Source organism: Leptidea sinapis, chromosome Z (genome assembly GCF_905404315.1).
Source record: "Leptidea sinapis chromosome Z, ilLepSina1.1, whole genome shotgun sequence".
Classification (NCBI taxonomy): domain Eukaryota; kingdom Metazoa; phylum Arthropoda; class Insecta; order Lepidoptera; family Pieridae; genus Leptidea; species Leptidea sinapis.
The window spans coordinates 36,147,732-36,166,013 of record NC_066312.1 but is presented as its reverse complement, the minus strand read 5'-3'; the positions used below and the strand labels follow the sequence as shown (position 1 = coordinate 36,166,013).

Below are 18,282 nucleotides of genomic sequence, written 5' to 3'. Positions count from 1 at the left end.
TTAACAAAATAGAACATAAAACCTTCAATGAATTCTGTCATCAGCACACTTTTTGAACACATCAAATTATTCAAGTGCCTTGACTCTTACCAAAACATGCTAGGCCACAACTTTATTTTTTTTTCTTGAGTTTAGAGAACCCACAGTTTTATAAACGTAATAAATCTTAAATATATCATCATAATATAATTTTGGCATCTGTCTTTGAAAGTAAGTTCTAGTTTGTTTAAATAATAAGCATACTGCTCTAGTTAATAACATACATAATTATTTAAACTCAGTTAAATCAATCTTGCTCGCTTTTTTAAACTATAACAAAGAAGGAACAGATTACATATACTAAAAAAGTAAAAGAATGTTCACGATTATAATAATACAGGTTATTGACCTATTGACAGCCAGAGCGACATAGTTAAATGTTGGTGAATATTTCGTAAACAGTTATTACATCAGTTCGCTTTGTGATAACCTTGTTATCAGAGTTATATTCTCGGTCTCCCGCGACTCGCATTATTCGATCGACCTTGCGTCAGAGTGAGCACTGTTCAATAGTAACTACTAATTAGTCTTTAGATAAATACTTCGTCATAGCAAATCAAGATCGCCGATATAGAAGTTATAAAATTATTAACGAGAATGTTTTCTATTGACGCGCCGTTAGAACTACAAAATACAGAATATTGCAATTATCGGTCACCTTTGAGCACTCGTTATGCTTCTAAGGAGATGCAATATAACTTCAGTGATCAGAAGAAATTCTCCACTTGGCGAAAATTATGGATTTACTTGGCGAAAGCACAAAAGGTAAGAATAAATTTTAATTTCATGATTGACTCGACAAATATAATACCTATAAATAAGTCATAAGTGTTCGAACTTACATCATGTGGCAAAAATATTTTAATCATAACCTCCAAAATATTGCAGGTTTCATACAATTTAGAGATGTTTTTTTTTTAATTAGTGGCACGGCAGATGTCATTTGTCACTGCTCACTGCTGAGTTGCCTGTTGCTAACTGCAGGTTTTTTTTATTCACTGCTTATACTTCATTCACCGTCATCCATAATGTTTTCGAAAGTTTGTTGAAGTTGATTGATGTCCGAAATAAGTAACTCACAAGTCACTGCAACTGTTTGGCGTTCGCGAATCGCGAGTCATTTCCAATTTTTCCACGAAGTCTTCTTTTGTAAATACACCAATAGGTAACAGTGAAAGATAACAGGTAAACATATTTGCGGTCCCCAATGACGTTCTATGTACATATGGACATATCATTGGCAGTCTGAAAGCGGAACAGCAAAAGTGTGCTTAAAGACAATGTACGCCCACTTATCTCCTTAGTCGTGTGTCAATCACCAAGTCTAAGTGTGCTATAAAAAGTGATCGAATAATACGTTAACGACGCAAAAAAAAATATTTATTTATTGATGATAGGCTGGCAAAAAACCTAAATAATTTAGTTAAACGAATATTTTTTAAAATTAAATATTGTACAATTATTGACAAGTATTCACATCCCTTTCTCTCCCGCTTGTCAGAATGAGACAGATGAAAGGACGCGACCAGCATACAGTCAGAAATAAAACTATATAGATGCTCTTGTTTTAAAGGCCCGGTGACAATGATTAGCTATATTGTATTTTGTGTACAGACAGTCATTGGCGGTGAATGTGATTGCCTTACAAGAACGTGAACAATTACAAATTAGTGTTGTGTACACGGCATCACAGACGTATCGTTACCTAGTGATCATTGATACGTATTTAAACCGCAAATCTTTAAAAACTAATCTTTTTCAGCTTTTCCGTACACGAGATAATGAAAGAGATTTGGCGCCATTTGGTAGCAAGAGAGAGTAGTAAAGAATTTTACAACCCAAATAAGTCAAGTGTCATTTGCTCAAATGATTTCCTCGAGGCTGATTTATATATCACTACTAAAGGATTTAAGCCTTTATAAATTCATGCTAAAAAAGTAGGATAATAATTTTTATCTTTAGGTAGGTATAAGTAACAGATACATATATACAAATAACAAATATTCTTAAAAAGTTGAGAGACAGGAAGAATTAAATGTATACCATTAAACATAGACATTAAAGGCGTGTTACCAAATAACACTCACGTATTTATGGGGAGCTAGGAGCATTGTTAGATTTGTTCCCTTCTTTTTTTTTCGCAAACGCTGACGATATAATCTCATCTTTAGAGCAAAAGTGGCATTTCCTCTAACTAGAATAAAATAATCCTTAATAATATTATTTTCACAAGTGACTTTTATATATTTTACAAATAATGATATTGTAATGTTAAATTAATATTATTCATTTAAAAATAAATACTTACATTTTTTACGACAAGTCACAGGATCTTGAATTTCTTATTTATTGATGAATTGTTCCTGGGTCTCCGCCATTTTATTTAAATGATTATTATTTTCATTATATATTTGATATAAAATTAATAAATATTACTTTCACTTTGTAAAAATTTCAGTCATTAAATAAAATAATTGAGAACAAGAAATTAACACACAATCACATATCAATATAACATTGATATTGAATATGGCTGTATGGGCTCAAACCCTTTGCCTGTCCGATGGACGAAGCAACCAAAAAAAAAGGAATGTCACAAAAGCCGACTCAGAACTTTTAATATTTATTACACAAGGAGTAATTAATCAACAAAAACACTTGGAGATTTTCAAAAAATATTACTGATATTACAAAAAATATTAAGATATAACTGAGCAATTTGAAACAATTTTTTTCAAAACATTATATTATAACATTAAAAATTATTTTTGCTATTGACTTTTTTCTGCCGGAAGTACTAAGCGTTACTTCCGTTAGAAACGGTCTGAGTTACCCCCAAGCCGCGCCTAAATAAGTTTAATTTCAAAACCCCCGACTGTGCCGAACTGGATCTCTTTTATCAACCCGCTACGTCACTGATGTCATGGTCCAAATCGGGCTCTAAATTCAAAATACGCAGAATAAACTGAAAAAATCTATATATTGCTGCCTATTGACCAATAATAATATTTTAAACAACTGAAGTAAACGCAGAAATGTATTGGTTATGGCAGTAAAAGTTTATTATGGTGTCATTTGTGTAATGTGCCATATTTCGGCTTTGTTTTTGTATGGTGAATTGTCTATGTGTATAGAACGTCATTGGCGGTCCCGAATTAAGTTTGTTTCGGACTCATGGATGTCCATATATTTTTATTCGTATGTTTGTTCGAATTTGAATATCAATCTTGTGTTAAAATATAAGTATACAGTTCGTGTGAAAGTGCGTCAATTATGCAATATAGGCAAAAGGCAAATAATTAGCCTGATTAATTTTTTTTTTCGAACAGCATTTATGCATTGAAATTACCCTTAAATATCATTTAATTCTGTATGGATATCACATATTTTATATGTTTGCTGTGATGAACAACGAGCCAATTTATTCACATGGTATATATCTATTTAGACATTTGCTGGGACTACAACATTTGCAACATTGCATTATTTAGTTTATATTATATTTATTTATATTTGAGAATAGATAAACCAAGTACATAATTATATTCTCTGACATAAGAATGCAATCAGTGTTCAATGTATTGTATGTATAACCACAGAATAGGGATGGATATTTACTAATGTATAGTTTATGAATTACGCTGACGCGCGGAATCAATGACGTTCTATACATATAGACAATGCACCTGATACAAAATCAAAGCCCAAATATGGCACATGCCATAAATGACACTATAATGACCTTCTACTGCTATGTGTATACATTTCTGCGTTAACTCCAGTTGCTTAAAATATTATTGGTCAATAGGCAGCAACGTAAAAACTATTTCAGTTTCAGCTGCGAATTTTGAATTTAGAACCCGATTTGGACAGCAGTAGCAGTTAGGTAATTTTTTTAAATCCAGACGAAAAAGTGGGTTGCTATAAGTTTTACGTTCGTCAGTCTGTCCCATTTTCCGATTAAGATCTGTTCAGTCGGAGGTCTTTTACGTTTTTAATCATAAATCACACTCATATTATAAAGGAGAAAGTTTGTATGTTTTTTTTATTGGCTTGTGTTTAAATTTGTTACTTCGTTACGTTCTAAAACGATTTGGATTATTTAATCAGTTAAGGTAACCTTTAATGAGAGAAACTAATACTTGTATATAATATTTTTATTTACATAAAATAATTAGTTAAACTGGTTGTTTAAATGTTAATTTCCTTGAATTTAATTAAATTTGTCTTTTAGTCTTAGATATCTTTTCCCGAGTATTTTTTGGTATATGTAGTGTAAACGGGCATCAACATTTATTTGTATGACAGCTGTTGTCAAATTTTAAATGTGGAATATAAATATGCTTATTTCGTTTGGAAATTTCTTCACATCTCTCTCTTGCTACCAACTGGTGCCAATTATCTTTCATTATATCGTGTACCGGAAAGCTGAAAAATAGTAGCTTTTACATATTTGCGATGTAAATAAGTATCATTAAAATATAACTAATATACTTCCGTGATTACGTGTACTAGCACTAGTATATATATAGCCTTTAAAAATAAAATTTTAACAAAAAAAACAACTGACTTCAAAAACACTATTCCAAAACAATAGATATAATATGCACTTAAAAGTATAAAAATAATTGCGTATTTTTATACAATCTAATTAATAAATCTAATTCTCGTAACATGGAAGCACCACCTTTCAAATAAAAAAAAGAATTATCAAAATTGGTTCACCCAGTCGAAAGTTCTGAGGTAACAAACATAAAAAACATATCGACGAATTGAGAACCTCCACCTTTTTTGAAGTCGGTTAAAAAACGACTATTGTTTTCATTTCTGACCATGTTCTTTCATCTGTCTCATTCTGACAAACGGGTCTTGTCTGGGGACTTGTCAATAATTAATACCATATTTAATGAAAAAATATTTGTTTTATTAGATTACCTAGGCTTTTTGCATATCAATCTTATGTAAATAAAATACCCTTACTAATAATTAATATTAATTTATTATAAAAATCCACCACCAGTATTAGATTCAGATCTTTGTTTAAATCATATGATTTAACCAATATTTTCTTAGAGCCTACTAGAGTAACCGGCACCTCCAAAAGCTGTATTGATAACATATTTTCAAATTATAAACCCATTTTTCAGGCAATAATAAACAAACTGAGTTCAGACCACTTTGGTCAGTTAGCCTCTTTTAATATTGAGGTCAATAAATGTACTAAAATTAAAAAGTTTACGTTTGTTCCTGTGAATAATAGGCGAATGGAGAAATATAGAGGTAATGTGTCAGTTAAACTCTCAAATTTGGATTTATTGAAATATAATATTAATCCCAATGAAATGTATGATAATATGTTATTTAAAATAATTGAAACAAGTTTGCAGCGCAGGACCGATATTTACTTCAAAGACAGTCAAATCATGTGGTCTCTTGTCATTTAATGATTTGCTGGCACAGCTGGCATTCTTAAGAGCAGACAAAGGCTATATGAACTATATAGTGAGACATCATTATATAATCATGATGCTTCTTTTCTCGAGTATGTTAAAAAATACTCTATATTATTTAAAAGTGTTTGTTTCATTGCAAAGTATATGCATATCAGACAGATAATTAAAAATGCACCGAATAAAATAAAGATGACTTGGAATGTGATTAACTAGGAATCTGGAAGAGTGAAAGACCGCAACATTGAATACAATCTATCAATAAACAATACTATAATTCAATCTCAGCAGGAAGTTGCTTCTGCTTTTGAGAAACTTTTTTCTGACATTCCAGTTTCTATCACAAGGACTCTTGTCTCCTCCACCAGTGTTGCTGAGTCACTTCTTCTGGAAAATGTTAAAGAATGCCAACAAACTTTCGATTCTAGTTTTGTTAGCCCTGCAGAAATAATTAAAACTTTTAAGTCTCTCCACATGAAAAACTGCTGATATATGGGGCATTTCTGTTAAAATAATAAGTTCAATAATTGATGTCATAGCACCATATCTTGCAATAGTCTTTAATAATTGTATTAATCGTGGCGTGTTTCCCGACCTTCTGAAACATAGTAAAATTATACCAATATTTAAGTAGGGATGCCCTTCTGACCCGAATAACTATCGTCCTGTGTCGGTTTTGCCGACCCTTAGTAAAAGTTTTGAATAAAATTATTTTAAGCCAAATGCTTACTTACTTTAACTCTCATAAGTTACTTCATTTGAAACAATGTGGCTTTACTAGGGGACATTCAACAACGGATGCAGGTGTTGAGCTAATCAAGAATATTTTTGCTGCTTGGGAGGAATCGCAGAATGCACTTGGCATCTTTTGTGATTTATCTAAGGCTTTTGATTGTGTTCAACATTCAACGCTCTATACCACTATGGCATAAAAGGAACTGCGCTCGATCTTCTGACTTCATATCTAAACAATAGAATTCAGAGGGTCTACGTGAATGGCAGGAGATCTCCTGGGACCCCTCTCAGTATGGGGGTACCACAAGGGTCTATTCTTGGACCGTTCCTCTTCTTTATCTATATAAATGATCTTCCTAATCTTATAGAGAAAAAAAATTAGGTAGTGTTGTTTGCGGACGACACTTCACTGATTTTCAAAGTGAAAAGAAACCAAGCTACGTATGACGAAGTGAACGATATTCTATCTGACATCGTGTACTGGTTTAGCGCTAATAACCTATTGTTAAATAGCAAGAAAACTAAATACATTAAATTTACCGTACCAAATGTCAAAACTGTAAATGCAAATGTTTTGTTAAACGGAGAGGTGATAGAACCGGTGGAATGTGCTATATTTCTTGGCATAACTCTAGATTCCAAATTACAATGGGGCCCCCATATTGAAGGATTGGTGAACACACTTAGTTCTGCAGCATACGCGGTTAAAAAGATGAGACAATTAACTGACAAAGATACGGCGCGACTAGTATACTTTAGTTATTTCCATAGTATTATGTCCTATGGTATATTGCTATGGGGCAACGCTGCCGATATTAATACAATATTTGTGCTGCAGAAAAGGGCTATTCGGCTATTTATAACCTAGGTCCTAAAGAATCATTGAGAGCAAAATTCAAAGAAATTAACATCTTGACTGTTGCTTCTCAATATATTCTCGATAGTGTAATGTATGTTCATAGGCACATAAGTGAATTTGCCAGAAACTGTTATAACCATAATGTTAACACCAGGAACAGATATAAACTTATGATGCCTACTACTCGGCTAAGTCGAGTTAGTAAGTCTTTTGTGGGGCGATGTATATGTTTTTACAACAAGATCCCAGAAAATGTTCAAAACAAAAGTATCACGTTATTCAAAAGAATTGTTAAAAAAACGTTTGTGTGGTAAAGGTTACTATAACATAAATGACTTTCTTAATGATACCACAGATTGGGAATGGAGTGACCGCCCTCAGGCTATTAAATAATAAGTTTAATTGTACAATATTACTTTGTAAACATATTTATTCGATGAAAAAAAAAGCCCGCTGTGTTTGTTGCGCCCATTCTTCTCAGGTCTGAGGCATTCATTTTGGAATGGGTGGTGGTAGTTTTTGACTTTCAATAAGTGATGTCACATCCTATTTTGAATAAAAATATTTGAATTTGAATTTACCGGTGATCACACCATCTTATTTTTGAGTCGTTAATGTATTATTTACACACTTTTTATAGCACACTTAGGCTTGTTGATTGCCACACAATTGACCCACGACTAAGGAGAAAACTGTGCTTACATTGTCTTTAAGCACACTTTTGCCGTTGCACTGTCAGACTGCTAATGATATGTCCATATGTATAGAACGACATTGCGCGGAATTATCAAACTCTCCCCTATATATTCAACGTGAGCTTACCATTCATTATTTTACCTAAAAATTTTATGTTTTCAGCCTCTTCAATTTTTATGATTAATTTTTATTATAATATCATTATATTAATATTTAAATTAGTACTTTTTGACCATTTAGCCATATTAATGATTTCGTCATACAGGTATAACTTAGCCGTGTGGCTTTTTGAGTTTATGTCGGGGATAATTACCTGTGGTAATGTCTTCAGCTTTTAACACGACTTAAAGGTCAATGATAATGTAGTAGGATAAGGGACCTAGGACACTGCCCTGAGGTACCCGGCCTTAGTTTGTTACCAGCGTAATTTCTATTGTACCATATTTGATATAAAATCACTCATTGTGTCATGCACAACTCGACACTTTGTTGCCTATTTTAAAAATAGCTTTCGGCCATTTTGATGTGACACTTCTAAGCCCATATTTATTCTGATAAAGATATGTAATAAAATTATAATTAAGCCAAGCGAGCATCAATCATGTGCAATCACTACGAGCGACAAATGCCCTCCAGAAGGAGTATCTATGAGCACATTTAATAAAAGCACTTTCTAAGTAATAAAAGGTTAATTAAACAACAAGTTGTCATAAATACAATATTTAATTATAACGTATGCATGAATACAATTTAAATGTTTTGAATATCAAGTTGTAAGTACATAATATATATTTGGTATTATATATGTTCTTATATATTATATAACTACACAAGAACAAATTATAAACTTTTATATTTAATTAATACAATTGTTATACGATGGATAACGTTACGCGAGTACCTTCTGTAAATATGATTTGAAATTTATATATATTAAGGTAACATTAGCGCCGAAATAAACATTGATGCACTTAACAATCTATGATTAATATGTTTAAATAAATAATTACCCTTGCCGTTAAAATGATGTAAAGGTTACTTACTTACTCACTAACAAAAATGCTATATTAAAAACCGTGAATTATCTTTTAACTTACTAATAAAGTAGTTCGTTACAAAGATTTAAAGAACAAAAAAGAAGTAAACAGGAACGCTTATGAGTGGTACAACTTAAGTCATACAGTCAATATAAAACAATAAATCTCATAAACATTAAAAATAAGCAAAGAATAAATAATAATATATAAATGTGTAATTAGAAATAAAATAAGACTTTATATATTTATTATGAAGACTGAAAAATAAATTTATAATCTACAATTAGTGGACGGATACTGATTACTGCTTTGGTCTTCCTATTCTAAAACTATAACATAACATAAAATACTTACAAGCTGTTACTAACTAAAACTGTGCATTATATTATATTATTACTAGAGGTGAGTCATGTTACGACGGTGGCTCTCGCAACTCTTAAATTAAACTTAAACTTTAAAAGACAATTCAAATGTCGTAATGGAATGTACAACATAGGACAACATATTTTATATACAGATTTCTTAATTAATATTATAGCTAATTAACTTTGGAGTGAACAAATAGTGATAGTATCGTTGTTATGTTTATAACATGCTTTAAACTTAATTATTAGTGATCTGTTTAAACTAATAGCGGCCATATTATAATGATGATAGGTGACACGTCATGTCATGTCTGTCCTAATTAATAATCTGCTTCCTTTCTGAAAGTAAGGAATGCGTGAACGAGGAAAACTGCTGCGTTGATGACGGAGAACACCCCAGAGGACAGCAGCAGGTCGTAGGCTTCCTTGTTGGGGCGAAGGTTGGCGTAGTACGATCTGTGCCAGTCTGAAATAAACAATATGGCTTCACTTTAAAATGTGCATCCTTCTATTATTGGAATGCTAAACAATCTGGGAGGGATCAAAAGATAGTAAGAGATGATAACTTATTCCAAATATGTACTGGACAATATAATAGTACCCGGAGAATCGTCCGGCAGCTATGCCCGGAAGTGCGCAGCTCAAGACAATGAGGCGATCCATAACATGTCCGTTGAATACAGCACGGCCGACCAAATAAGGCTCGCTACATTATAACAAGGACATCGTTAAAAGTGTTGGACAACATGGGCTCGCCTGTTCTGGACACTATATTATGTAGACACCGTTCTAAATGTTGTGTCATACCAAGTCGCGGCTTGTCTTCAAACTCACGTTGACCGCCAACCCCGGGCCCGCGTGGCTCCTCGCCCGCCACATGTTACACGCTGCATACGGTCGGCGACGGTAGTTTTGCAAGAGATCGAGTATCGCCCGGTGAGACCGACGTGGAGCGCTGTATCTGCCTGCGGCCCACTCACCGAAGAACACGACGCCGGCGGCGGCCGTGAACATGGCCGCACCCACCACGGAGAAGGCCAGCGACGAGCGCCAGCCGCCCGCCTCGCCCAGGAGACGAGCACCCACCAGCACGCCGCAGATGATGACGTAGCCTGCGGGAGATGCACTTGATATAATTCAACTAACAGTTACATTCTGTACTCATATTCTTCAAGCGCCACATACTTCACACTAACTCCACGACCACGAACTAAACTCACATAATGACCTCCCTTCGTTGTCACTCGCCTGCCTACACAGACTCTTTCTCTTTCACTCGATAGCTCTCGTCCGCCACGCCGTCGCAAAACTTTGATAAAATTAAAATTCGTTTCCTAGAGTTCGTTGCGAGATTGAATCAGAACTGACAAACGCTGCGCTGGTGAAAATTCAAGCATTTCTCTCGCCGATCATTACAAAATGTTAAAAAATGGCGAATCATTCGAATACTGTGTAGTTGCTCAATATAACGGTATAACATCGCAGTAATTTTCTACTGCACGCAGTCAGAACTTTCTCAAAATTCATTAGAATTCACTTGCAGTTTAGTGAAATTGATTTCAAATGATTGCATTATGTATTATTGGTATCAACGATCATGTTTCGTGTCACGTGTTGATTGTTAAATATTAATTTAATTTGTAATGAATCAGTTACAAGTTGTTGTTCTGTGGCTTTGTCCGTTTAACATTATTCAATATGTATATATTATATATTATAATTATTATGTTATACATGACATGCTTGTCTGACAGTTGTTTGTGAACATTGCGGGCTGCGGCTGTAAGTAAGTCTTGATGAGTTAATGAGAGTTGACATTGAGTAACAATACTCAATCTTCGCTGGGACGGCAAAAACTATCTTGATTGTTTTGATAAAAAATGGGCAGCGCCCAGAACATGATGTGTGTAATTGACTTGTTGCTGTGTGCAGTGTTTATAGAACCACAACCAATGACGATGATTTTGTGAGATAGTGACTACCACCTGGCGCCGCGCCTGCTGCTGCGATATATACCACATGAATGTCCGACGTCCGTCTCGTCGAATGTGATATATTTTACGGTAGCTGGTAGGTGTCCGCTGGTACAGTCTCAGCGCTGGTCGTGTTGTGTATCCAATACAATGACACAAGCACGTGGGCCGTGACCTGTTTCCAGCCGACCAGGTTTGGTATTGATTGTAATTTTCCAATTTGTTAAGTTTGATTGTTTAGTTTCAACACCCGGACACTTACCGGTTCGCCAGTTAACAAGGCCGGCCGGCGGCCAATATAATGTTATCTTGAGTTGACATACATTATAACACTACAAGTACTATCAGACATCAGTGGAGCATAAGACGAACGTTGTAGTTGCGCCACTTCTTCTCAGGCCTGAGGGATTTCTATGAAATGCATTTGAAATTTAATATTAAATCTTTTCGTATGTACTAGATAGCGAACTTTCGCAGACGGTAGTGACGAGCGTGCTCCGTCGACGTGCGAGGTCTGTCTTCAGACTGACGATTGTTATAAATGTGTTACACGTGCAAAGATATGAAGCAGGCCTGACTCGTGCAAACTTTTATTTAGTCCTAATTTTTGTACTTACATTAGCGCTTTGTAGCTTGAAAGAAGTTGACAAGAAAGAATAAGAATGAGAAAATAGTGTTCAAGCGCTGCAATTCGAAGAAAGATGTTAACCCAACGTGGTGACGAGTGGAGAGACAATCAGTAAGGAGGTGGTACTCACTGCTGTAGGCGGAGTACATGAGAGCGATGTGACGGTGACCAGCCACCACCTGCGGCCAGGATAGCGCGCCTGTCAGCAGCCCCACGGCCGTCACTGACAGCACCTGCGGGACACACACACGACCATCACATACCATCCGGTGAGGCTCACAACACAACTGAACACAGCCTCTACATCAAATAATCTTATTTTGTTTTTAAAAGTAACTTATCTCAAATTGATTGATCCGTCGTAAGGGTCGTCTAATGTAATACGGAGTCTCCCAATTTTGAGCGGAAACCATTTCGTGTATCGGGAAGACAAAGCCAAATTGACTTCAAAGAAACTGGAAATCACAAATAAAACTAGAATATACGCACAAGTTTCTGGGATCGTCGGGTTTCATTTCTCTGTGAATGTCTTGATCGCTTGAACGCTCCAAAGTAAACTACGATCTTTACCTGTATGAACATCTGACCTTCCTCCTTCGTGCGATTTACAAAGATCATTGATATAGTTACAAGTATAGCAAGGATCTTTACAAAACTAAACTCATTGAACTGAATGGCCACAAATTATATTTGAGTGGACTTCTGACTAATTGCATTAGATGTAAATGTTAGTGAAGACCACGGAAGTAAATGACAAACGTGGAGAAACAGGTCCGCTGCATGAGTGTGTAGGTAATTGTACAAAAATAAACAAGTCGCAGTATTATTTTCGTGTAGTTATTAAATCTTACAAGATCAGTATTTCCTCCTCGTTGTCTAACGACTCACGAGTTGCGAGTTGGGACTCGCGCCTCATGTAACATCGCTCAAGTGTCATAATAACAGTAATTATAAAGTCTGTTTACTGTTCATTGTTCGCACGTCGCTACTTTAGGAAGTACGTAGTACATTGTGTATTACAAATATGTATAACAATATCTCATAATATCGCGACTGATTTTTTTTATTCAATTTCGAACCCTGCAATCCAAATATAAGTTATTATATTAGTAATTATGGACTTAGATACCTACATTTACAGGACTTGTTTATCTATTATTCATACAATATTAGAAATGGATTTATTAAATAACTGTAACATATATACGTAAGTAATGGAGACCGAAGGGATTTGAAAAAAATGTGATTTGAAACAGAACTAATTTCTGAGAACTTAAGTACGCGTTTACGAATCCGACAAAAATAAGATGTTTTTCGGTAGTTTGTGATGAAATGAAACTAAAACTAACAAAACTAAAAATTGCTACAAATAGATTACTTCTTTATCTCCAATTAGCGGGATATATTGCTTTGAAATTTTGATATTTTATGTCGTAAAAACGATTATCCGTTACCTCTTCACACAAAAATGACGAAATGGGGCTTCATTTAGGATCAGTTTTCTGCTACTACTTACATAATTATGTCTCTTAAAAATTACGTAAGGAAAGCAGATATAATATTTAAAAAAAAAAAGGAAATAAATTAATGCATATGTTATAAGTAATCTCAGAAAAAAATAAAAATGAATCGTCTAAAATTCATATATTTTTCTGATAAGCATGAGCTTTAAAGTGTGGTAATAAGGGTTATTTTATTTTCTCCCTCCGTAGCCCGTACGCATTGCACAGAGAGATCTATCGCGCTCGGCCGCCGTCGTGGGTAGACACTATGTCGGTTGTAAGTAGCAGCTCGTAGTCGGAAAGATTCGGAAGCTCTACAATACTGTATTTGATACTTTATATATTTTGTACGCAGTCAGATTTACAAAAAAATATGTTTCTGTATAAAAATACAAAAAATTGAAGAATGAGTGATTTACAAGTTCATCTCTAAATATAATGTCTATATTAAATCGAAATCCAAGATGGCGCCTATGAAATTTACCAACTTCTCTTCATGGGTGTCATTTTCATGGTTTTCGGTTTCAACAATAACGAATATCGGGTCAAAATCGAAATCCAAGATGGCGCCTATTAATTTTACCAACTTCTCTTCATGGGTGTCATTTTCATGGTTTTCGGGGTCAACAATAACGAATATCGGGTCAAAATCGAAATCCAAGATGGCGCCTATGAAATTCACCAACTTCTCATCATGGGTGTCATTTTCGTGGTTCTGGGGGTCAACAATAACGAACATCGGGTCTAAATCGAAATCCGTGATGGCGCCAATGAAATCTACAAAATTTTCTTCATGGGTGTCATTTACATCGTCAAAATTAGAATTCATTCATAAACATAAATTATATTATAAAAGGCCTGTTTAACAACACATGCTAAATTAATTCTTCATTCCCTAAAATACAGAAATATTATATTTCGACTTTTCACCCACAATATTTACAAAACACATTCCGTTACTAATCAAATTAAAAAATCTCACAATTTGATTTTGATAGACCTATATCTAGTGATACCCTACATGCAAAAAAAATTTTCATCCCCTTTTTAACCACAAGATGCTCTACCCTTCTTATAAATTATTACCACAATATTATGTCAAGAAGAGTTATTTCAATAGATATTGTAATCATAAGGTATAAGCTATTACATAAATGTTACGTATATCTTCCCCACATTATTTTCAAAAGACCAAAGGAAATGTCATGTATCAAACCTGAGTCTAACTTTCAAAGACCTATCCAACGATACCCCACAAGGCAAGTCTCCAGTATTTTTTTCAACTCCACTTTTAGGGGAGGTGTCCTTAGGGGGGCAGCTACGTCCAAAGCACCAACACAAAAAATGTCGTGCGTACAAAGTACACATGTCAGAAGTGAAACTTATTTGTGAAAACCAATTTTAAATCTCGTTTATATTAATAATTATCCTAATCTGTTCTCTAAACCAATTGATTTTTGTCAATATGAGAAATTATTACATGTTTTACTATGGGGTTAGAGGTCATCTCCCGGTGTAGGTGTCTGCACCTGACAGCCGGGCTTGTTCCCACGCACGCGAGCTGGCTTCTAGCAGTACAGCTGTGTAGTACCGTATTGATTGACTTTGTTACCAAGAGGCACTTATGTTAATGTAAGGAGTTCAACTACGTATAATATCAATCTGACGTTAATTTCACTTTTAATTGTAGTCAACTTAATATTGGAATCTTGTTTGATTTCTGTTTTTATTTCCATTTGATAATACTGGCGGTAATATGTTGCACACACAGATGTTGCAGTCCGGATTATAAAGTAGAAAAAGCGAGAATCGAACTCATAGCCCCTCGCCCCTTCGCCAGCCACTTACTTTACAACTCGACCCGCAATCAATATTAATCTATCCATTTGAGAATAATAAGTGTTTATATTATTCAGTAAACAGTAGCAGAATGCCTGCTAACACAACGTACCTGCACATATTTGTCATATGTGTATGGACCCGACATAAAATAAGTATCGCTCTCTCTCGGGAACTCTTGAAAATGTTGGTATTATTTTTATTTATAATAACACTCAGTAATGATATAGATTGTTCTAGAGTTCCATCCAGTTGCCACGCGATGTGCTCGCGTCGTGTGGAGAGGCCATGTCTTATTAATATAACCATAATTGGTAGTGAGTACGTGGCTACACGAGGGCCAGTGTTTTGTTCTTATAAAGTCCGGAACTTGGACTCAAGCTAAGGTCGGGTAGTTCGTGCGGTCTTGACGGGGACTGCAAATAACATTTACAAAGCACATTACCTACGTGTGTGTGTGCCCTCACTCACCAGCTCCAGCGCCCGCAGCCCCAGGCACCAGTTCCTCTGGAGCGCGGCGGCGGCCCCCGAGCCCCGCTCGCCGGCGCCCCCCTCGCCGCCCTTCCCGCTGGGCGCGTCCCCCCCCCGCTCGTCGGCTCCCGTCCCCGCAGACATTCTCCACAGCACGCGCGCGCCGCCCGGCTCCGACACCTTCGGACACCAACACACACTTGATCACCAATTAAGTGATCACCGCCACTAATCAGTTCTAACGGTTAGGATACAATCAATTGAAGAAAGTTTCGATGATGGTTTCATGACCACTTCAGTTCGGTCGTACCATTGTCGTGTGATCAAATACGTTTTACATTCAGCTTTGCAAATAAATAAAAATAAACAAAAACAGTTAAACTCAAGCATTATCTTGCAGAGTGCAAATGGGCTAATTTTAATGCAGAAACAAAAACGTTCTATACATATGGACAATTCACGTCAAACAAAATCAAAAAATCAAATCAAAATTTCTTTATTTTTACACAGTCATTTACAATGACATATGAAACTCTCCTGGTAGATCTAGATAATCTGTGTTAGGAGAGAATCGCTCATTGCAAGTTATACAAAATAAAACTAAAATATATATATAATTAAATTATTGTCGCTAGTGACTTGGATTATAAATAACAAACAATATCAGTTATCTAGCCCGGGCGATCGCACTTGACATAAGTCATAGACATACACAAAACAAAGCCAAAATATCGCACATGCCACAAATGACACCATAATAAGCTTCGCCTGCCATATCTACACATTTCTGTGTTTACTCCTGTTGCTTAAAATATTAGTGGCCAATAGGCAGCAATGTAAACATTTTTTCAACTTAAGCTGTATATCTTGAATTTAGAACCCAATTAGGACTATAACACCAGTGGTGGAGTAGCAGTTGTATTTTAATAAACCCTGACGAAAAAGAAGGTTGCTATAAGTTTTTTACGTTGTTTATCAATAATCACTCATATAATAAAGGTGAAAGTTTGTGTGTTTATTTTTTACTTCTTAACGCTCTAACTAAATGGATTTGGATGTAAACAGGGTCTTTTTCTATTTAGGTAGAATGAGAGGAACATAGACTCAAATATAATATTTTTATCCAGTTACATAAAATAATTCGGTCAACTGTAACGGTTCTCAGGAGGTCAAAAATACTAGTCACCTGATGGTAGGTACGTGTGTGACCACTGTGGATAACAACTGTCTTGTAACAGACACCAGAAGAAAACTATATAATCCTAATAAAATCTAAAGGAATTATTAATATTTAAAACGAATCTGGTGTATAATTGGCCACAATTAAAAGATTTGAGCTTTCTTGTTGTCGAATTTAAAGTTATCCTTTATATTATTGAGAGATGTATATCTTCATATCATTCTTCATATCATCTTTGTTTATTTTCAGTATGTTTATTGTTGCAACACTAAATGTAATTTATATTATTTTATTAACTTCATCACTATATATGAAGCTGTAAATATTTAAAAGATATTAATGCAATACATTTTTTGTCATTTCTTCTAATAAAAGATCTTCTTTCCGTGCGGTAGTAAAATACAGTATATGTTTGACATCACAAGCGTCATTTTTGACCTAATAATGAAGTACTAGTAAATATTTTTGAATTGGACTTTATTGTAATAACAGTGAACCTATTTGCTGTGTGTTAGTTTCGAATGGAGTGCATTCCGAAGATGGGACCGATTGCGCGATTATCCATAAATCTTCATCTACAATTCTACTGGATCTACTTTACAGTTGAACAATCATACCTACTCCTCTTACAATGATTATACATAGATAAAAGCAGTTAAAAATATTATGTGTATTATTTTGGAATTATTAACCTAATACTTCATTAATATTGTGCCGAGACTCTTACTTGATGTATATATGAGAGGACTGAATGCTTTTGCTCAACACAACCGGATAGAATGTTAGTTGTTGTGTTGATCCAGATCACGGGCTCTGCACGACAATCATTTCAATGGAATTGCTGTTTTGGTGGAGTCGGTGTTGTTTTGAAGTAAAGTTTCAAAACAAGCCGCGGCGGTACCAGGCTCGCATGTGTCACAGGAGACGGCTGCTAGCGGCCGCGGCGTGGGCGCTAGCGTAGCGCGTCGCCGCTCGCCCGCCACAACTTTCCAATAGCACACATTGGTGCACACTTTTTGAATAATTGCGTGCAGCTCGACTTTCCAACTGCGAGTGGCGAGTGCTGAGTGCAGTGAAACTACCTCTTGTATTATTAATGAAGCACTCCCGCGCCGCATTCCGCGACCACTCGCACGTGTCCGCTGTCCACCCGACTACTGTCCCGGTCCCGGGTCCTCCGCGTCTACTGCCGGCCTAGTGGGCTGGGAATACCCGGGCGACGCGACGCTCGGCCCGACTATTAGCTAACTATACTTAAGTAAATGTCAAATAATACATGTATAATCTATATATAGAAAAATGAATTGCTGTTCGTTAGTCTTGCTAAAAGTCGAGAACGGGTGGACTTATTTGTGGAAGTCCAGGGAAGGTTTAAAAGGTGAATAAATAGGAAAATGCTGCTAAATAAAATAAAAACAACAAATTTGTTTTTCCTTTGATATGTCCATACATAATTTCTATGAGAGAATTTATTGACGCATGGTTTGACAGTTCTGCTGTGAAACAAT

General features: G+C 35.3%; 1 protein-coding gene and 1 long non-coding RNA gene across 2 annotated transcripts in view; one reads left to right on the top strand and one right to left on the bottom strand.

The window, feature by feature from the left end:
* Window positions 1-407: 407 nt before the first annotated feature.
* LOC126978579 (adenylosuccinate lyase) overlaps window positions 408-18,282 on the top strand; it is a 40,222-nt gene continuing 22,347 nt past the window's right edge. Inside the window, exon 1 of the mRNA XM_050827532.1 lies at window positions 408-804. Coding sequence (XP_050683489.1) covers window positions 637-804 — 168 coding nt within the window. The 5' untranslated portion in view covers window positions 408-636. The remainder of the gene's footprint in view (window positions 805-18,282) is intronic.
* Window positions 8,484-15,667, bottom strand: LOC126978602 (uncharacterized). The gene is made up of 4 exons (XR_007732643.1): window positions 15,595-15,667; window positions 11,913-12,015; window positions 10,162-10,293; window positions 8,484-9,647 (listed from the first exon to the last, which is right to left on the bottom strand). It is a non-coding gene; the product is annotated as an uncharacterized LOC126978602 (long non-coding RNA).